The sequence below is a fragment of the Centropristis striata genome, chromosome 13 (genome assembly GCF_030273125.1).
Source record: "Centropristis striata isolate RG_2023a ecotype Rhode Island chromosome 13, C.striata_1.0, whole genome shotgun sequence".
NCBI classification, from domain to species: Eukaryota; Metazoa; Chordata; class Actinopteri; order Perciformes; family Serranidae; genus Centropristis; species Centropristis striata.
In genome coordinates, this window is record NC_081529.1 from 8446868 (window position 1) to 8469282 (window position 22415).

The 22415-nt window shown below is 42.6% G+C and overlaps 1 protein-coding gene across 1 annotated transcript in view; it reads left to right on the top strand.

The window, feature by feature from the left end:
- The first annotated feature begins 577 nt into the window (after positions 1-577).
- Positions 578-22415, top strand: part of LOC131982706 (RNA binding protein fox-1 homolog 2-like) — a 63643-nt gene continuing 41805 nt past the window's right edge. Inside the window, 2 exon segments of the mRNA XM_059347268.1 lie at positions 578-1597; positions 14521-14571. Of these exon segments, the coding sequence (XP_059203251.1) occupies positions 1355-1597; positions 14521-14571 (294 nt within the window). The 5' untranslated portion in view covers positions 578-1354.

Below are 22415 nucleotides of genomic sequence, written 5' to 3' on the forward strand. Positions count from 1 at the left end.
AAATGCACATGGTTATTTGTTTTTATTTATTATTGATTTATTATTATTATTATTATTATGCTACTTAAAAACAAATTTGAGAAATCATTTATTGTTAAACAGCATTATTAATGTCACAATTTTGATAAATGTTGTGAAGATGCAAAGAAAAAGGCAAATTTGTGTCTCTGTAAGCAGAAAATGTGTTTGTTTTTTTTTAAATAGGAAATATTATAAACATAAATATTATAAACATAATTACCATAAACGCCAAATGCAACGTTTATGTCACATCGCAGATCTTTGACATTTAGGGGTAGTATTTTTTTTTTTAAAAACAATATATATGTGTTCTATGTGGTCCACTTGGTCTGTGATATATCCCCCATAACTTCCCTTTAAAGATAACTGGGTCTGAGTTCTTATGGGTTAATATATTAAGTATTTTATAATTTGGTAGAAAATCTATTGGCAGTGTTAAAAGCAGCAAAATAGCAGCATCTTCATTCCGATTCGGCTGAACATTATAATAAGTGAGGATAAAGGAGGAGGGGGAGCTGTGGTGGTGGGGAGAAGAAGGAGACAGAGGAAACGCAGACCTCAGACCAGCCCACCTCACCTCCCTGTCCTCTCTGTCTGCTCCCGGTGTCCGTAGACAAATCTGACCGCGGATCAGCGCACACGGGCTCCCTCCACACTACGAGTCACACCAACCGGGACTCAGACCAGAGGAAATCGTGTTCGTCGGCTGGCGAGTCCGCACGCCAAGACACATCCACAGCAGAGCACAGCGAGGGACGGACGGTGTGATAAGAAGGGACTGGATCCACGGGAAGGCTGGAGGAACAACAGAAACCAGCTTTAATGCAAAAACACGTTTAGTGGCGAGAGGAGACAGAGGACTGGCCGGCCCCGCAGAAGGACAAGTATTACGCGAAGCTAATTTCCAACATTTTCTATTATTGGCAGCGGGAGTGAGTGTGTCTCCGAGCCAAATTTATAACGAGAGCTAGCGGAATGTAATGCTAGCCAGCTAGCTGCTGTTAGCTAGCTAATTAGCTTGTCAGGCATCCAGGAGTCGGACGCGTGATCTTTATTAAAATAGGTCACTGTTTGGCGTCGTTTTACTTTTTTAGGGAAAAGGCTGTACTTGATGTTCTTTGTCCTGGCATGGTCATAATGTTCTGCCTCGAATAGCTAACGCCAAGTTAAGACAATAAACAGTACAGGCTGCCCATATTGATGTAAACCAGTTCAATATTTCCCCTCTACGCTTTTTGGGGAAAGCCAGTTCCATTGTGAATATCGAGCTGTGGATAATTCAACCGGAGAAGGCAAAGGTAAAGACTTTTGACTGGTGACTGTCTGCCGTCCAATGTTAATGTCGACCGACGTTGCATCTATAATGCTACCCGTTAGTCGGGGAATAATGGAAAGAGACATTGATACAACAGCCGGAGCCCTTGCAAACGCGGCCGGGGGTCCAGCAGCTGTCCGTGGGATGAAGCGAGGAGACCCGGAGCCCGACGCTCAAACAGCCGCTGCGTTGACTGACTTAGCCGGGGCGGAGTGCAAAAGACCAAGGATAGACGGGAGTGTTGTTGGTGACATTGGACAGGTAAGAATGCAAAACACATATCTGTACCGTTTAGTTTCCATCATGTGTGCAGCATTGTAACAAAGTATCATCTGCCCTCCCCTTTCTTCTCCTTCTTCTTCTCCTCCAGTAAAAGCTTTTGTTCCCAAGCATCAGCAGGGACTCATGATAATGTTTTGACAGGCCTTCTTTTTCCCCTCATCTACAATGTAATCATGCATCATTGCAGCAAAATCCTTTAATTGAAACTAAATTGGGGATTTATTGAATTACACAAAAGTGTGGGGATAGTATAATGCTGTAGCTGTGCTCCTGGAGCTGCTCAGTGAGGGAGCATGACCAAGCCAGACAAAGGTAATATGATACAGGCTCCATTGCTATGACAGGCAGCAGCACAGCAAAGATCAGATCCATTCATCACGCAGCCTGTCTTGGAAAGTAAACCAGTGCTCGCTCACATTCTATTTTTTTATTTATTTATAATTTGCATGGATGAAATCACTCAGACTTGTGATGATAATTTCCAGTGAGTCATGGCATCAAATCCTGATACACACCGCATGTGCCATTAATCGCTCCTTGCCCCCCCCCCCTTGATTGTCGCTAGGTGTTAAAAGAGAGAGAGGCAGACAGGGGATTGGGGGAGGGGTCACCACTGTGAAAGACAAAGAACAGAGCCTTTTGGTGTCGGCTGAAGGAGCGAAGGGGGCTCAAGGGGGGCCCTCCTTAACACGGGTCTTCCCTGCTTTCATGACTCGACTGCTGAGGCAGCATCAGCATAGCCTGCCGCCACCGGACTAATCTGTGTATAATACAGTAAACCTGGGGGCAACCGAGTCACGGGGTGCAACTCTCTGGCTTGCCCTCCTCCCTTCTATCACTATTTATTCCTCTCGCTCTCTTTTTCCCATAAACACATGCACTACACATCGTTCTTACACCTACACATGCTTTAAAATCCAACAGCACAAGGGGAATTTTAGCTGACGTCTGGTGTTTTAAGTAGAGGGAAACAGCACTAAGAGTAGTCGAAGGGCAGGCGGACATGGCTTAAGGTCATCTGCAGGTAATTGAATCCAGGGGAACTGGTAAAATACTTTAATTGGCTGTGCGGCTGACCTGCTGCAATGACAAATAGGTCCTCCTGCGTAATGCTCAGTGAGCTTCGCAGAGGATGGATGCTGATGATGGGGAAAGGTTATAGCCCGCCGGCGAACATGATGTGACAATGAGCAGCGTGGCATGGGGAGGATTCTCACTGCCCATCAGCTGTATTGATCGCTGGGTACTGGGGGGTCAGGCTGGAAATGGGAGGGAGAGGAGCAGATGCAAGGGTGAGGTGATGGATGGACGGAGAGTGATCCGTGGATGCACATAGGAAGAGAAAGAGGCAAAGATGTGAAGGACAAAGAGCAATAAAAAGTGGGGTTTTGGATGGACACTATACTGGGTGTAGTACAGGGGAGAAAGGAGACTTTGAAGCCTCGATAGATAGATGTGGGGGAAAATAAAGGATGGAAGCAGGAGAGAAAGGAAGTCAGAGCCATTAGTTAGCATCCATCAGGGGCCATGATAAAGGATGAGAGGAAAGTGATGGATAGCAGGGATGACACCATCAGTTTGGGGGATAGATAAGCAGGACTATAGGCCCTGAATGATGAATAACATTTTATGCAAAGGGTAAATAAATAAAGAAAATGACATTGAGGGCTAATGCAGTCATGGTAGTTGCATGGCAGCCCCCGTGCTGTGGCTGCGTGCGTGCTCAGGATGAGGAAGAGGAGTTGAGTGGAGGCTCCTATATCTAAATGCACCCAACAATTACCATAGTATTCCCATTGAGAGCCAGGGCTGGTAGATTGCCGACCTTCCGGGCTGACTGTAAATCAGGACTGTAATAATAAATGAGAGTGCAGCCTCTTCTCCCTTTTGTTGCTCTCCTCCCCCCGCTCTGCCTCATACAAACAGCATGGCAGACCTCCCCCCCTCCTCCTCCCTCACACCCCGTGCTCCCCTCTAGCTGTCCTCTGATTTCTCCCCCAAGCATATTTCCAGATTGCTAATTGACTCCTGGTTCACAGGCTTTTCAGTGTGCCAGTGAGGTGAAGCACCCAAACCCCTCCCCCCTCTACTCTTTCTCTCTGCCGTCCCATCTCCTCCCCCCTGCCATCTTTGATATCTCCCCCTTTCTCGGCCCATGTCCCATCACTCAAATCTACACAACATCCATCCATTTTCCCCCAGCTCCGCCTGTTTCATCTCTTCTTTCCCTCCTCATCTCCTTCTTGTCTTCTCTATCTCTTTTTTATTTTTATTTTTATCCCACTCTCTGTAGTATTGATGCCTCCCCTTGAGGCAGTGCTGTGGTCCACTCAGATGCAGTGGGAGTACAGTTTATAACTCTCTCGGCCTGTCTCTCTCTCTCTGTTTCGGAGAGCCGATTTGTCCTATCGTTGGCAGTAAAGAGGCTTTGTGTCGCGCTAACGAGATCAAAGCTCATTTAGGAGAGGGCATTAACCAGACTGATCGCTTTAACAGGCCAGAGCAAAGGGAGGGGGTCAGGCAAGGCGTGGGTTGATATGAACGGACAGATCACGGAGATATGTTATTACCAGAAGTGATTTTTGGTTTCAGAGTGCTCACCACAAGCAGATACATTGAGAGTTGCTTGTTCCTCCAGAAGACTTTTGTAAAACTTTTTCGTCAACCAAGAAGCCCAGTGAGAAATGTATTAGTCTGTCATATTGGTCACTAATGAAAATTTATTGCAACAGCCGGCTCCCCACCACTTGGCTTAGAAAGCAGACATTAAGGGATTCTCTGGAGATGTGCCTTGACTTTTTTCCTTGGTGCTAAAAGTAAATTGCACCCAAAATTTAAAATAGTTTTGCTATTAAAGCTGGCATCAGCACTTTATTCTTTTTTTTTTGGTGCCATTGGGGAGAAATTCCAAAATAACCTTTCAGCATATTGTAACTTCTGTACCTCCTCTTGACCTGTTTTCAGGCTTTAGAAAATCTAGCCCTTGACGGCAGAGTTCAGCCAATTACAGGTCTGGCTGTTCTGCAAATGCACTTGTTCTCGTATGTCCCTTCAGAAACTGGAAGCCAGATTCGGTGGCGGTAGAAGAATTTGCAACTCCAGCATTGATCACAACAGGGTTTGCCTTTTGGATAAATATATCAGATATCTGTGAGTAGCTGAGCACAATAGCCGTGTTTCCATTGAGTACTTTTTGGAAAGCGGCTGAGTGTTTTGGCTCCTCCCACTAGTTAGTTCCCCTTGGCCTCTGTTCATATACAGGTACTTTTGTAGCGGCTAGCTAACGGAGTTAGAATGTGACGTAAATAGTTCAGCGACACTTATGTGATTATTCCGCAACAATTTTGACCGTGACTTCAATGACGCGACACTGACAACAGAACGACGTGGCAAGTCCAAACAGAAGAGAACAGTCTTCTCTTCTTTCATTTCTTGTCCTGGATTCTCTCGTCTCAGTCTGCTCTGCTTATTTCTTTTAAAAAAGCGCTGTTATGTTGTGGTTGTGTCGAGTTCTACTCGCGTCATATCAACCATCTCAACCTTATACAATCAGCGTCGACTAGTGAGTAGTGGCTCAGGTAGCGGCTCAGTGCCTACCCGAGGCAGGTACTTTCTGAGCCGCTAACCGGTGAAGTTGGGTGGATCCTCTCTCCCAAGCCACAACCATAGAGGCTCACTAGAGGGAGAAGTACCTAATGGAAACCCGCCTATTGCCAGTTTTTTTCCCCTCCTGTCCACGCATGGGCCCCTCTGGTTCCAACAAAACAAGATGGCAACTGCCAAAATGTTAAGACAGTAGTCCACAAACCAATGGGTGATGTCATGATGTCTATGGCCATTTGTTTTGTACAGTCTATGGTCATCTCAGAGGGGCCACAAGTTGCCAAAAAATGAATTCTTCATGAATTCATAGAACTATATAACATATAATGGCATCAGGATCACAATCATGATTGGTATGATTGAAGAGATGACTAGTACTAGTTTAGGTAACTGTATAAAGCATGAGCACATGTCTGTACTTGCCTGTTGGGAGGGGCTTAAGACAGAGGAAAGAGTTGCAGTAGGATGACTGTATTTTCAAATAGTGGCTTATTTGTTGTCTTTTCCAGATAACTGCCTACTCCAGCTTTAATGGTGTACAATCTAATTCTCTGGGATCTTATAAATGTGAGAATTAGCTTTTATCAGTTTAATTTATTTGGAAGTCACTTTACTTTTCTATAACTAGTCGTAACAAACTGCACAACATAAAACATCTGTTGGGTCTTTTTGATAGGGACTTGTCACTGTTGTTTAACCTGTTATAGACTTAAATGTTACAAAGTCACAAAATACTGAAGATAATCATTGCCTCTTGTTCCTAATCATTGACTGTAAGATAAAATGCTATTGCTGCGCTCACTAATTATTGCTGATAAGCTACGTGGCTGCACAGCTCCTATAGTAACCTGCGTATATGCCCTGAGAGCCTACATGTGTAACTGTAGCCCAAAAGTGTCCTTCAGAAGTCAGCCGTCTGAATTATTTACAGAAAAGAAGGAAAAATCCACAGAAGGGGAACAGTATTACAGAGAGGCAGAGGGGCAGAGCCTGTACTGCTGCGTGTTAATATTTGTTACAGAGGGTCGCACACGATCCTTCCCAGTCTCACGTTATGCCCTCTGCTGCTGTTTAATGATTGCCGTTAAACTTTGAGCCTAGTACAGCAGCAGCCCTTGACTTTTGAACCGGCAACGATAAGCTAAAAATTCTCCACACGAAGTTGCTCAACTCATTTTTTTCTTTCTTTCACGCCCTATGTGTCAGTGTGCGTGTGTGTTTAGTTCAATCTCCGTGCGTTATTGTGAAATAGCTGCATTTCTAAAGCAGAAAAGAATCAGATTGGAGAAAAAAGAGAAAAGGCACCATTCATAAAAAGAATAAAACAGATCTCTCTTTCTCTCTGTATCAGTGTACTGTAAAGCACACTGCTTTCAGCTCCTTAACATGACACTCGCATGTTAACTCTCCCTTTATGGTCATCAAGTCACCACTCCCCCCCCACCCTACATGCCTCCTCCCCAAGGCTGCCCCCAAACTGTCACATGTGCTCCCATCTCCTCCCACACACAGTGAAATGTCAATTCAGTGTTTCCCTTACATGGGGTCAGCTGTGATGCACTGCCACAGTGTTGTCCCAGCTGCCACAGTGTCATTAATAATGAAAACTCAGTTGTGAAATATACCTTCATCTATTAAGACGTATGTGATGCATTGTTCTTTTTTAAGATCAGACATCAGCCATGTCTCATACTGAGCACCAATACTTCATTAAGAGGATCAGTTGATGGGAAATTCTGATGTGACACATTTTCTTATCAAATAAGTACATTGCTGCTGATCTGTTAGAGCATGAAATGAAAACTTGCATAGATGTGTGTTCTATTTTCATATATTAAACACTGTAACATAATGCATGCCCGTGCTGCACTACAGGCTTTGCCAGGACAAAGAGAAATAATTAGATCTGACAGAAAACAATGGAGCAGCCTGTGCAGCATATTGGTGCAAGTTACAGGGCAGAAAAAGAACAGACAGGCAGCTTCTGACTTTCTTTAGAGGAGGTCGCTATATACCTGTGATATTTAAAAAATATATTAAAAAGTATTTAAAAAGTGAAAGATTGATCTCAAGTTACCTATTTCGTTCATTGTTTTCTCATATTATCCTATATTGTGATGTTTTTGTAATTGTTTTTGTTACTTTGGAGCAATCTGGAACCAGAATTTCCTTCAGGATAAATAAAGTTCTATCTTATCTTAACTTATCGTATCTTATCATAAAATCACTTTTTTGTGTTCTTTTTGTATGTTTTTATACAGTTATGGTCACTGACTCTCTCTCCCACTTGTATTTTGTATTCAATTCGTTCGCCAAAAAAAGAGATGAAAGGAAGCAAATTTTAAGTTAATTAAAATTTTCTATAGATAGCGCAATAATATTGTTATGATAAATTATTTTGGCCATGATAATTGTGCCGTAAAATTCTGATATTGTGACAGCCCTATTGAAATGCAGTAGCATAATGAAATGGCCTAATTAAAACACATTGCTCAAATTTTAGTCGTGAGTCATTCCTGGCAAAGATATTCTTATTCACAACTAGGGTTGCAAGATTCCAGAAATATTTAAGGTGGAAATGTGGTAATTGATGGGAATGAAAGGAAAACAGTACAATAAAATAGAAATATAGTGTTTATTTGCTTTGAAATGTGCCATATGGTAAATTAGCTATCAAATTAGCTCATGGGGAAAGGCACTTTGAAAATTTGACTGGACAGTGTGAGCTGCAGGGACCTATATGTTTTTATGAGGAAAAAATGCTGTACATAGGCCCACATCAGCACCTGTGTAATGTTTAACCTCAGGTCATCTGTTATTATAAGCAGTCCTCAGTGAATCTATCCGGCAGTTTCACTATAGCAACATGTTTTCTTACTGTCACACTTAAAAAAAAAACACTTATACTCTTTGAGAAAGTGCATAAACTATAACTAAAAAAGAAAATGTGTAGTATGAGTGTAAAAGAATATATCGATTAACTTGATTATCGATTTTTGTGATGTTTTGATTCTCAGAATGGTATAATCTTTTTAAAATTAGTCGTTTACAGGCAAAAATTTGACAGTTGTGTTGTGTTTACTGCTGCACAAAAGTAGTGCTGTGATGTTGGATGTTACAGAATTGTATTAAATGCATGATAAAATCTTGACCATGATAATCATGTAGTTGACAGCCCTTTTAGCCCTAACATGACAGCCCTTTTAGATACTATGACAGTTTTCCTAAAAAAAGATTTTAAATTTGCAGTATATTGTCTTGCTTACACTATTGTGGCATATTATAGTGTATTAAATCATACAATAACTCCTGGAACACAATACATATTGTATCACAGATCTATGCCAATATACAGCCTTAATGCTGTAGCTTTCCTACTTTATGGGTCCGAAAAAGTTTCTGTCTTCAGAAATAAGCCTTCAGTCTGAGGGGATAATGCAATTCATCTTGGCTGTCTTGGTTGTCTTTCTCCGTCTTTATGTCCCTGCATATCGCCCGTGTCTGTAGCATTTGTCACTTTCAGAGTCATCATTTGGCTTTCATGCCTTTTAGAGTATATCACATTGATGAATCACATCCATCAATTCCTGCCCTGTGCCCATCAGCCTGTTTTGTTAATTCCTTCTACTTCACTTTCTGCATTTTATAGTGCCTCTCAAACAGTGTTCATCTCCATTAATTTCCCACTCACTTGTCATTTGTTGACTTCATAGGGTTCTGCGGTTGCTGATGGTATTGGGGCCAAAGATTTCCAAGAATCTCCTGAAACACTCGATGAATGATTGGTTTTCCATTTCTCCTGTGATGTTAGTGAGGTTGTTAATTCTGGCTCTGAGATTGCCATCGCACCTTCTGTTGAGGTGGGAGGCTGGCTCAGAGCCACGGCACTCCGCAGTCATGTGTGTAGTGTTTTTGTCGAAAGTGTCAGGATTTTGGTCTTGCGGGTAATGATGTGTTGGTGGTAGCAGGTGGGATTTTCTTGTACATTTGGCGATATGATTGAGACCATAATAAAGCCAAGTCCACCTCCTCAGGCTGTTCTGTTCGGGACCACTGGATGTCTGCAGCAGCCCCCTTAATTACCCCGCTCCCCTCCTCCCTCCGTCCCCCTCCCCTCTCACCATCTGTTGACCTCATGTCATTTTTGCCTTCCTCCACCACCACCGCTGCTCCTTTTTCTTTCCCCTGCTCCTTACCATTTGCAACTCCCCAACTTCTTTTTCCTTCTCCTAAAATAGCAAGTTGAAGAGAGTGAAAATAAACAAGAGAGACGCCCTTTAGTTTTGCCCTCCGTGCAGTCAGAGAGCAGGACACAGGGAGAGAGAGAGGGTGTGTGTTTATGTGTGTGTGACTGGTTTTTCTGTGCTTTTGCTGATCCCTGCCAGTGCAGTCTGAAGCCCTCACAGTCAGCCAGCCGGCGCCTTCAAAGGCTCCTCCTCGCTCACAAACTATATGGAATTAACTTAATGGAAACTTGCAAAAGTGCAGTACGAAAGCCCAGCTTTCAACCCGGACAGGCTCAGTGCTCATTTTTTTCATTTATTTGTTTAAAAAAGCATAGCTGACAGAAATGAGGCTGCCTTTTGTGTACTTTTCAAGACATGCAGGCATGTAATATACTTAAAAGCAATGCCACATGGCAAACTGTGTGTGTGTGTGTGTGTGTGTGTGTGTGTGTGTGTGTGTGTGTGTGTGTCTGTGTGTGTGTGTGTGTGTGTGTGTGTGTGTGTGTGTGTGTGTGTGTGTGTGTGTTATAGCGTGAGTAAACAAAAGTCTCTGAAAACTAGGTATCAAGTTCAGACCCCCAATCCCTTCCCCCACCCTTTAAGAAAATATAAATCACATGGCATTCCTCACTTATGACTCATTGTCTCCATTTCGCAAACGTTTTACTACTTTATATTTCTCTCCCCTTTCTTGGCTCTGGCCGTCTTATTCCCCACATTCCTCCACCTCTCATGTGCGTCTGTTTCTGCCCTTATTTTCCTTCTGTTCTTTCTTTTTTGTCTTTCTTTCTTTCTTTCTTTCTCCTCTGTCCTACCCCCATCCCTCCCTCTTTTCTTGCAGACAGATTGATTCCAGATGTTGCTACCCTGCACTCCCTCCTCCTGCTCTTCTACGTAAACTCCTCCTCCTCCTCTTCTTTCTCTTTCTTCTTTCCACTCTGTCCACTGCACAAGCAACACTGACTCTATAATTTAATGGTTGGGTATAATTTCGGTTTAGATTTCACTGACATTCCAGCTTTGCTCTCAGTATTTGTCGCCAGTGCAAAGCCTTCATGCCTTGCATTGGCTGCAAATGTGATAAAAACACAGATTGTTAACGTTTTAACCACCTGTTATTACCACAGCTAAATTATCACATTTCCTCAGCTGTTTGGCCCACCGTTAAATTTTTAGCAGCACTTGTTGGTGAACTGAAAACCAGAACATCAGTGCAGTCCTATTTGAAATGCAGTACAGTGTTGGTAACTCCCAACATGCATCTTTTTTTATTTGGAATAGGAAGAGTTTTCTCTTTCCCGTTGACATTGCCCAAGGCTTTGTAGACTTGAGATTCTGCTCTGAACTGCCTTTCCATCTGTGCCGTGGCGAGCACCAGCAGCTTTTTACACTGTCAGTACTTTGCTGAATATAAGCCTGTCCATTCCCCTGTAATTGCGGCGCACCAAGGAGAGTGTTCCCCCTGGGGACGAGGCACGAGGGGGAAATTGGTTCCAGATGAAACAGGAAGTGGAGAGTGGAAACAAAGAAAAGGCTGTTTGAGACAGGGGAAAGGGAGGACTGCCCCTGAGCCTGAACACAAACACACACATACAGAGTCAGAGTTTACTGTATCAAAAGAAAAAGCTTTTTTTTCGTCGTACCTATTCTTTACATCTGGCCATTTTTTTAACCTCATGCTCCCATTCCCCTTGGCTTCCCTCTGTCCCGCTCCGTCTAGACACTCCTTCATTCATCCATACGTCATCACCACATCTGGTTTTGTTCTTACCCAACGCATCTCTAAGTCGTAGTCTTGCAGAGAATAAGCTAGCCCTTCAGGACATGGATGGATTATTGAAAGGGCCAAGCGGGCACAGGTCCAGGGGCCCAAAATAACAGGCCTTCATCGACAAAATGTTAGTCAGAGAAACACATACTGACCAGGAAGAGACTCAAAGAAACATACAATGCATGCAAAGAGACACAAAAAGACTGCAAAGAGACTCAAAGAAACATACAATGCATGCAAAGAGACACAAAAAGACTGCAAAGAGACCAAAACAACTACAAATAGCTGCAAAAAGACACTAAATGGCTACAAAGAGACACAACGTGACTTTAAAGAGACTTAAATGGCTACAAAGAGACACAAAGTGGCTTCAAAGAGACTTAAATGATACAAAGAGACACAAAGTGACTTTAAATAGACTTAATGGCTACAAAAAGACACTAAGTGACTTCAAAAAGACTTAAATGGCTACAAAGAGGCACAAAGCTACTGCAAAGATACTTAAAATTACCTCAAAAAGAAACAAACTGACAACAAGAGACTCAAAATAAATACAATGAGCAGCAAAGCATCTACAGACTCAAAATAAAGACAAGATGCAGAACAACTTCAAAAGAGGAGCAATCAACCACAGACAAAAATAACTAGAACAAGTCCAAAACCCAAAACAACTATAAACAGGCACAAAATTACCACAAAGAGACACAAAACCACAGCAAGATGTCTTACGACTAAGAAAACACTGACACGAGACTGCAACAAAAAGAGGCAAAACAGCTATAAAATCTGTGTGTCTTGCTCCTATGTAGGTCAGGTGGTGGGCCGTTTGCATGTCTGTGCCCAGGGGCCCATTGTCTCATAATCCAGCCATGACTCAGGACGAGCTTTGATAGCTGTTTGTCTGTATGTTTAGACAAACAGTGTGTCATTCTGCTGTCACCGCGGCCCTCTGTCTCAGACACATGCCCATGATTGGCTGGATGAATGCTATCAGGAAGTGATTTCCGCGGGAGGCATCTCGGGGTCAGAGCCGGGAGGTTAACTCTGTTGACACTCTTCAGAAGCTAAATCTGCCCTTCTCATTGCTGTGGCGTTACACGGCCCACACTCAAGCTGTTTGCTGAATGGGTGAGTGCATTCAGGCCGAGGGGCAGCACATGGATTTGAAACATTTTTGTCTGCTCCCCAGTCCCGCAGATTAAATGTAATGAAAACATCAGCAGTTCTAAAGGGCTGCCACCCCATCCCCCAACACACATATATATACACACACATCTTTCTTTCTTTCACCCCCCCAGACTTTCTCTCCCTCTCTCTCTCGCTCCCCCCCCCCCCCCACCTTGTGAGACTCATGCCTCAAGGAGAGCAGAGGCATGAGTCTCACTAGGCGGTCATGTTTTCTCTGCGAGGCATGCCAGCAGGCTCGACTGTGCCGGTGTCGTCTCTCTCTCTGCTGTCAAAATATCGTTTGGTTAACTTTTTCCCATTATTCCAGTCCTCCTCCTGCTCCCCCCCCCCCCTCGCCCTTTGTCTTTTCCTTTGCCTCCCCCCTCCTCACCTAGATGTGCAGCAAACAATGGCTGCTCTCGCCGGGGTAAAAATGATGTGGAGGAGAAAATAATAGTTGGAGAGAAAAGGGGGGAGAGAGACAGAAATAATCTAATTAAAAGTAATTACAGAGCAATTAACCACAACACTGGTTTCTGGGGCAGGGTCGATGAGGGATGGGGGCTCAGCCTTTGCTAGTGGATTTTGATTGGTTTAGTACGGCTGAATATGAAAGCTCTGTAGTAGCGGTTCACTAGTCATGGCATCCACACAAAACTGCTGGTAATTCACTCTGTGTCTTCTGTCTTTGGTTAAATGTTATATAGATGTGGGCATTAAAAACAATAGCATTGTCCGCATTGGAGATTGTCTAAAGGGGTCTAATTTTCATACATACAGTCATGGAAAAAATTATTAGACCATTTTTTCTTCTTTTTTCATTTTAGTGTCTGATACAACTAAAGCTACATTTGTTTTGACAAATATAATAATAGCAACAAAAAAGCTCATAAGAGTTTAATTTAAGAGCTGATATCTAGCCTTTTTCCATGGTTTTCTTGATAATAACCATTATTTGAAAGACCATGGAAAATGGCTAGATATCAGCTCTTAAATTAAACTCTTATGAGCTATTTTTGTTGTTATCATTATATTTGTCCAAACAAATGTACCTTTAGTTGTACTAGGCATTAAAATGAACAAGAGATGGAAGAAAGCAATGGTCTAATAATTTTTCCCATGCTGCTATATGTTGGGTTTCTGCTATGACATCCTAGGTTACATCCTTTAATGTTCAAAAACACATTGTTTTTCTCACACTTTGCGTCTGAATATAGCTGTATTCACCCTCTGTCTGAAACGCTTTAGTGCCTGTCTCTTTAAGCCTCCCTCTGCTCTGCTTGTTAAGTATTTCCGGGTCTTCCACATCTGGGCCATGGATGTATTATCACAACTGGATACCAGACCTAAAGATGGGACCTATTCAGTGTAATGAAAATTTCTTTCCTGGGGAATCAACCAAACATTTCTCTAGCTTCCAGGCCTACTGCTGTGGTACACATCCCTCTGAATATACGTGGTACTGTTTCTCCCGCTTGGCCCATAGATTTTACATTACAAAATTAATAATCGAAAGCGTCCTGTCCAGAGTCTTACAGTTGTCTCTTGAACTGTTGTGGTCCATGATGCTTTTTGGGCTGCAAGGGGATTTTTTTGTTACTTTACTGTTAGTGGTGACTGGGGGAAAAAATGGCTGCAAGTCCAAAATGCGGTTCTAGTTCTGTAATGCATCCAGGAAACAATTGTAATGGAACTTCAGCAGCAATTGCTGCCTATACATAGTTTACTTATGATGTCACCACCCTTCAGAAATCCTGATGTTTCAAGACGTAGTTTCTGAATACAGGCTGTGTGCATTTCTCTGTGAATTCAGATTTGATATGTTCACAGTATTTATATAACACCAAGACCTGCTTTATAATAAAAATACATGTATATATCACTATATGATAATGGACTTTTCAGGTTTGATTGATTAGTATTGAGTTGTACTTTTAGACCAAAGTGGCAGCTTGTGAAAATACCCCTCTACCTTTATTTATTTTTTCTCCAGTTACTTTGAAAACAAGCTAGGTAGAGAATTGATGTGTTTTTCACCCGAAATGTAAAAGTTTTGACTGTCATACTGAATCCACTCATTTCTCAAAAGCCCATCCACTTACACTGCTCTCTCCCCCTCCTGTTGTCTCTTGCAGAACAATGAGCCTTTAAACCCCGGTTTCCATGGCTACCCACCTCACAGTCAGGTAAGAGATCAGTGACGGCTTGCAAAAAACCTCTTTTACAAAAAAAAGGTAAAAATAATGTCATACAGAATCCTTGAGCCATTGAGACAAGTTAGTTTTCATCCACACAGCTCCTCTTTGAACAAACAGAAACCAAATGCTCATTAGGTTTTTTTCTCAAAGGTTGTAAATTAAGATATACACTGCCACGAATAAATCAGCGATAGATTGGTTCCTCTAAAATTTGTACCAAAAGTGTAACATTTTTTGCCAAGGGTTCATTATTATTTTTCGAGAGAAAAAAATATAAACTCTCTTGTCCCCTCCTCTCTGCTCTCTGTAAAGAGCCTTCAGTTCAGACAGATTTTCAGTGCATTTTGACTGAGTCTCACCCAAGTATGGAATAGTTTACCAAGTATAGAATTTAATGTTTTTTACAGGAACTGGTAGGTTTTCTATTTTATGTAGAATTAAGTTATTATGATGCAATATCACTATTTTAAGCTAAGATTTGGTTATTTAATTCTGACAGAAGCATTCGTCAAACGTGATTTGTTCAAGGATGAATTTCTACAATATTAATGGTGCAATTTTGGTGGGTTTTTTTTTGGTAAAGCAAACCTGCCTGTGGGTTGTGGTGTTCAGAGGGTCAATTGTTCTTGGCCAGAGGAACCTACTGTTGCCATCAATCTAGTTCTACAGCAGGTTCTTTTCCACTACGACATCATTATCGGGACAACCCCGGCGTTCTGCAGGGTCTCTTTTAATTTTCCTCTGCTTCAGCCCATGGTCGCATATAAACGATGTCCGTCAGAAGAATTGATGAAAGGAGAACTGGTAGCGATTGAGCTTCTCTTTCAAAGGCTAAACCCTCAGAAAGAGAAACGACGCGATCACCTTCTTTAAACTAAGCTCTGCACACGCCTTTCACAGCACTGTTTCACAGTATCCTCTCACACTTTCTCTCTTTTTATGCCTCTCTCTGTCTCTCTCTCATTCTAAGTGTCTCTCCATGCATATTGCTCTCAGTAATGAGTGCCTTATGTGTGCAGCGTAGCGGCAGGGTAGCTGACTGTTTTCTTATCTACCTCCAAGCAGCAGAGCACATTGAGCGGCTCAAAACCAGCTCAGTGCGAGTGTGTGTGTGCATGTGTGCGTATGCAACTCCATTTGAGTGTCTTTATGAGAAAGGCCTCTGTATGTAAGAGCTGGCGTGTGTGCGGCTTTGTCTCCGTGCATGTGTGCGTCTCCAGTTGGTTGTTTGGGATGTGCAGCTCTCTGGCAGTGCCACAGGAGGGGAGTGTTGGTCTGTGTGCCTGCTCGCCCCAGCCTCCCTCCCCAAATCACAACATGGGAGACTCTCACAGGCCTCATCCCCTCCTAAATATTATTTTTTTCCCTTCGCTTGCCTGTCCAATCCCTGGTATCTCCTTTCTTGGGAATACAGCTCCCTGAGATTGCGAGAGGGAGTCTTAAAGAGGACGACTGAAATGATTTAGCTTCCAGGTTTAAATTTAATATTATGTAGCTTTTTTTGTGTTTTGTTTGGATTTTGTTAAAAAAAAAAAAAGATCATAAGAAAGATTTCAGGCGGAAAAAAGGAATGAGAGGATAAGGCAGAGAAGTGGAGCAGAGGTAAAACAGAAATGGAAGCAAGTTATTTAAGATGGCTTGCCTGCAGGGCACAAAATCATAGCATAGTGAGTTGCACAGTTAGAGCGGACTTGTATTCCACTCTTGTCCCTGCCAGGGTTCATCTGCTTGTAAGACAAACACCTGGGCAGAGAACACTTGTGATCTGCAGTATGTCTGAACTCCCCCTGTCATCTGTTAAATTCAAAGCCAGCGCACGCGGCCACATTTGTTTAATAAATGATTTAAAAAGTCGTCCCTGCTAATGTATTCTGCCCTTGAGCACACATATTAGGAGACTCCTGCACACTAGCTGCTGGTTAACATGCAAATGGGGGCCAGCCCGGCCTACCTCAGCCGGATCGGCTTGTTCATTGCTGTAGTGCATTTGTCTTGGTAATGCTCCTGTCTGCTGTTATGTATGCATGTTTGAACTGCCTGTAGGTCCTGCTTGTGTCAATATGACTGTGTTAAGTGGTGACAGGCTCCTGTGGGTCCCTGCTGCTGCACAGTGTGGGGTAAATGTTTTGTGTGTGTGTGTGTGTGTGTGTGTGTGTGTGTGTGTGGGTGTGTGCATGGCCATTCTGACCTGAGGGTCCATATATGTCAGTCTCCTGCTGTTTAGGTTAACAACACACACACACAAACACACATACAAACAAGTCACCTAAGCATTTTTTTAGAGCAAGGTCAATATATCGACCGGCCAGTATCACAGACATGGGTGTATCTGTTGTTATCAGCATGTGTGCACCAATATGAAGACTTTTTATCAGAACATATAATGCAGAAAAAGATGCTTGAGGTGGTTTAGAAATGGTGTCAGCATCACAGTTTGTCCAGCAGAGAACTGGAAAAATTAAATGTTCTCTCATCTATCACCTAAAGATGGCTAAAAAGAGTCGGCTACAATCTGGAAAATCTGGCATTACTTCTCAAAACATGGTGATTTAGTTGACAATTATGTTTAATATACCATGTATACAATTGTTTAAGAAAGAAATCAGGGCACAATCCACATAAAAAAAGTCTATTTTCATCCCAGCTAAAAAATGTTTACTAAATGTGATGCCATACTGGTAATAAGTGAATTTTCTGAATTTGCCATCCTATCAGCCTCAAAAATTCCATATCGATCGAGCTCCACATTTTCTTGCATTTGCAATACTGTTGGTCATAGCCTTCAAATGGGTGATTCAGAGTTGCTAAGGGTGTTTGAAATCAGTGAAAACACTTGAATTTTAAGGTGGTGTTTTCAAGGTTTGAAAGTGTTTGGCGTTTTGAAAGGTTCATAATAATAAATCACCATCTGACTCCTGTTTTGCTGTCAAAAAACATCTATTTTAATATGACGGTGAAATATTGTGTATACTCTACATAGTGTATATAAAGATGTAATTTGCCTCAACTGTAAGGGGATGAAGAAGCCTGAAAATGTGTGAAGAGTACATCAGGGTTCACACAAAGTCTTAGTTAAAAGTTAGAATAAACAAACTTGATATTTTGTCTAAAACGTAAAAAGAAAAAAAAACACAATGCCATAATTAGCTAATCCTTTTTGATCTATTCAATTGAAAAATGACATTTGAAAAGACAATATATGTTGAAATAGTTAAACTTTGTTTTTAAATATGCACTTTGAATTCTGAATATAATTGGCTCTGTTTTTATTAACATTTTACTTTGCATCACAACTCTTTTGGAATTGGGTTGTACATTAAGTGAGTATAGTTAGTAACAGTTCAATTGTGATGATTAAGGCTTCAACAGTGCTTGAAAAGTGCTTGAATTATTACTCTAAATAAGCTGTATGTACCCTGAATCACAGATGAAGGGGTAAAATAATCATTTTACTGTTTAAACTGTATGCATTATTTACATATGAAATTCAACCAGCTTTAGAATGCAGGAAATTCTTCATAAGTGCTCAAAAAGTGCTTGAATTTGACTTTGGAAAAAGGTGCAGGAACCCAGCAGTTCTCCTGAAGATCCTCCAAAAACAGCTGAGCTATTGATTATCTGTAGATGGTGTGTTTGAAGGCGCAGGCCTTTTGTTTGAATTAGCTGATTAGTGTGTGCTGGTGGATATTTCGCTCTTTTGTTTGAGTCCATGTGTGTCTGGGTGCCAGCCAAAGTGCAGCAGCATGAATATGATCACAGCACATCTTTGTGTACATTATGTGCATGTGTTTGTGTGCGACTGGCTCCGTGTGTTTATCGCAGTGTTCAGTCTGTGTGCTTAATCCTCAGATCATCCCCTATTCATCCTCTCATCCTCCTCACTTACAGCCCTAATCCTGTCATCCCTGGCTCTTTTTTTTCAGCCAGCTCTTTATCCATTTATCCCTCTATCCTGTTATCTCTCGCTCGCATCCACCGGCCCCTCTGTCCCCCCAACCCAGCTCCCTTCTTTTGCCCCTTTCCCCCCACCCCACACACACACACACACACACACACACACACACACACACACCACCTCCAATCACTTATCATGCCCTCCCTCCATCCCTCTGGACCCGTTTCTAGCCAGCCTCAGCAGATGTCTGAAAGCTTGGCATCATGGCTTTTTTTCCCGCAGAGTTCAGTCCCTCCCATATGAAAATGCGGTGCAAGGAACTGCACTCTCATCTCTGCAAATTAAGCGCCTCCTAACAATACAGTGGTGGGAAGTGAGGGAACTGAGCCTGAGCCAGAAGGAAAACGGCGCAATGCAGCGAAATCCAGATTCATGTGCAGGTTGAGGGTTTAGGTAGTGGGATCGGGGCTGGCGCTCCCTCAGTTTAGAGAGACTTGCATCTGAAGGCAGCTGCAGCAGAGAGATGGTGATCTAGGAGCCTACCCACGCAGCTAGCTACCTTGCTGTCTACTGACTGGCCTACCTACCTACCGCTGCTTTTTTGGAGCTGACAGGCTGCCACGCAATAAATAAATCATCAAAAAAAAGCTGCAATGCAGTGGGGGTCGCATTCGTGTTCTGTACTCTCAGGCAGCCAGTGCGTGGATAGAAGACAGCATCTCCTTCCTTCCTGTTCCTTTTCACTCTCCTGGGGTTTTGAGGAGACAGCAACAACAGCTTTCTGACTCCATCCAGAAACAGGGTTAGATGGCTACATGGAGGGATGGATGCTTTGATGGATAGGAGGGACTGAGGCTGAGAGGGAGGGAAAGTTTTAAAAGAGGGGCGGGAACAAGAGGAAGCAAAGGGGGGAGCAGCAGCAGCAGCAGCAGCAGGACGTGTAACGCGAGCGTGTGAATGACAGACGCAGAGCAAAGAGAAGAGAGAGACAGGAGAGAAAGAGACTCAGGCTGTCAGGAGGAGAGAGACAGAAAGGCCCGAGGGGGATCAGAGCAGCAGGGCCGGGGAGACGGGAAGAAAAGGAGAGGCAGAGAGTGACAGGCAGCCGAAGCTTGCGTGCTGGAGAAGTGGAAGAAGGGACACACCGGCGAAAAGGGAAGGAGGAGGAAGAGGGAGTGAACGAGGGAGAATTTGAATGTGTGAGACAGACGTGGACTGAAGCCATCGTCAGCTCATGGTCTTAGAGCACGGGCAGGGGAGAGGAGGAACAGGAGGAGGGCTAGAGATACACAGTGAAGGGGAGAGGAGAAGGAACGGGAGACTGGAGAGCTGGTCAGCAGTTGTTCCTCTAGATCAGACCATGATGGGGCTGTACTACCAAGCAATGCTCCCGGTAAGTTCTCCCTACAAACAACTTTTGTGCACATGTTGAGAACTGCAGGATCAGAACGAGATAAGCAAGAGATTATTAACGATTGAGTGTTTTAATGAGTTTATTTTGGCTTGATGAATGTGTGCTGTGTATGGTGTGGCCTGTTTTTGGTTTGCTGTGTCTTGGCCCAGGTGAGGCCTTTTGTCAGATAGTTGGCAGAGCATCAGGGTAACAGCAGGGCTTGTCCCTGCAGCTTTGCTCCTTTCACTTTTTAACCCTTTGCGCTCAGGGATCTTTAATTATTTTGCAGAAATCGCGCTAATGGTTTATTACCACTCTGTGGTTATGCAACATTTTGTGTTACAGGAGTAGAGGGAGTACACAGGGGAGGCATCAGTCAAGTTATGTGCTGCAGAACGACAACATTTGTGTGACTATATTAACTGCAACATATACTGTTTATACAGTTGACGTGTGCTAGGCTGCTCTTAGCATATGGTGGGCGTGTCTGTGCTACTTTAGCTGAGAGACAGCCTGGGGATGAGAGCTGTTCTCTGCTCTGTTCGAGCATGTCCTGCTCTCTGGTCTTGGGTTCCTTTGGGCCTTAAGGGGCGGCGCTGGGATTTCAGGGGGATACATACAACCGCTGCTTGGCCACCTGCATCGACATGCATGCACAGTTGCTATAGCATGCTCCGGCCATGCTGACTGCACACAGTGTCATGTTATATTTCATATGTATGTGCGTGTGTCATGTCGTGTCATGTGCACAGAGGGTGGAGGCTGAGATTTTGTGAAGCGATTCAAAGTTGTCATCCAAGCTGTCCATGCAGTTTAAACTTCATCTGTCTCTGGATTGAGGGAGACAGGTGCCAAGGCACAGTTGTTTCTGCACACACACTGAAAGACACACAGACACACACACAGACACACAAACACACAGTTGTTGCTGTTACTGCCCCCCTCTCTTTGGCACAACCGACACACATAGTTACTATCAATGAAAACACAGCAACAACCCTGTCTTTTGGACATTCTAACATAACATGCATTTGACCTGGACGTGCGCATTGACACGTGACCTACAGATCCAACCACATCACTGCTAAATCACACAATTACAACAAAAAGATGTGGGCACTCAATAATAGTAATCACTGCAGTGTTTATACAGTGGTGAAACTTTGTAGAATTTATTCTTTATTTGTCACAACACCTCTACTTCAACATGTTGAGTAGAGGTGTAGGCTCTTGTTTTCTTTTCCCTTTCCCTCTTTTCCCTCCCTCCGCAGGCTACAGCAGCTGTAAGCTAAACACATTATTCCTCTTCAAAGAGAATGAGACCAAATGGAGGAAGGTGGTAGTAACTAGCAGGGTGTAAGGGGGTGGGGGCGTTAGGTCCATGTGGGAATGCACTTTAAAGGTGACACACCACCAGTCACACTGTCCTCTGTAAATGTTTATGGTACTGTCCTCTATTTTGGGTGACACATCTCTATACCATAGTGTACAGTGTGGATAGGTGTTAATATAAAATCCTTAGTGTGACGTGTGTGCAGGACAATTTGTCCTACGCTACCTTGAATTTAAGGCCGGTTGATATTTTAATTCAGTACACAATGTATGTGTCTAAGGAAACCAAAAACAAGTTCCATGGCTATTTAAATGGTGCCACTGATACGCATTGCTTCAGATTTACAGTCGCAGTGGTAGCGCTAATCACGTGGTAGCAACACCCTGAAGCTGCTTTATTGTATATTTTATTCTAAATATGACCATCATTTACAAAATTAACATCCTGCTGTATTGAAGAAGACTTCAAACTAATGACTGAGATCATAAAATAAGATTTTATTGCTTCAGGTAATAAATCAAGTGAAGAGTAGGGTCATTTTCTCATCGACTTCTATACAATCAGACTTATTTTTTTGCAACCAGTGAGTCACCCTCTGCTGGCTATAAGAAAAAATGCAGGTTTATAGCACTTTCGCATCGGTGTCACTTTCCAGGACGTTAGGGTTCAGTGTTAATGATTTTACTTTCACCTGTCAGGCAAGTCATTCAGAAACATACTTGCCTGAAGCCCACATATTTAGGCTGAATATCAATATACTATATATATCCTGATATTTTTATCGCAAAGTGAGAGCAAATGTTCAGTCAAAGTCGAAGCCAAATATGACATGTAACGAGTAGTTTATTGAAACCGTTTAATTCAACATAAATACTGTATAACTACAGGAGAACCTTTTTTTAAAATCAAAGCTCCATAAAGTGCACATTTAAATCTAAAATAATATCTTAAATAAAAATAGCCTAAGAAGTAAAATAGGCCAATCTTTTTCTGAAATAAATATATTTATATGAGAAAAGAATACGAACATTACAAGAGAACTAAATATGACAAACCCTAGTAAGGGCAGCATTTGTATATAAAAGGTTTTTTTAAACTATATTAATAAATGCAGTATGGTCTAATTCCATATCACATTCTAAAATATATCAATATATTTTTTATATCAATATATCACCCAGCCCTACTTGCACTTTATAAATGCTTTATTT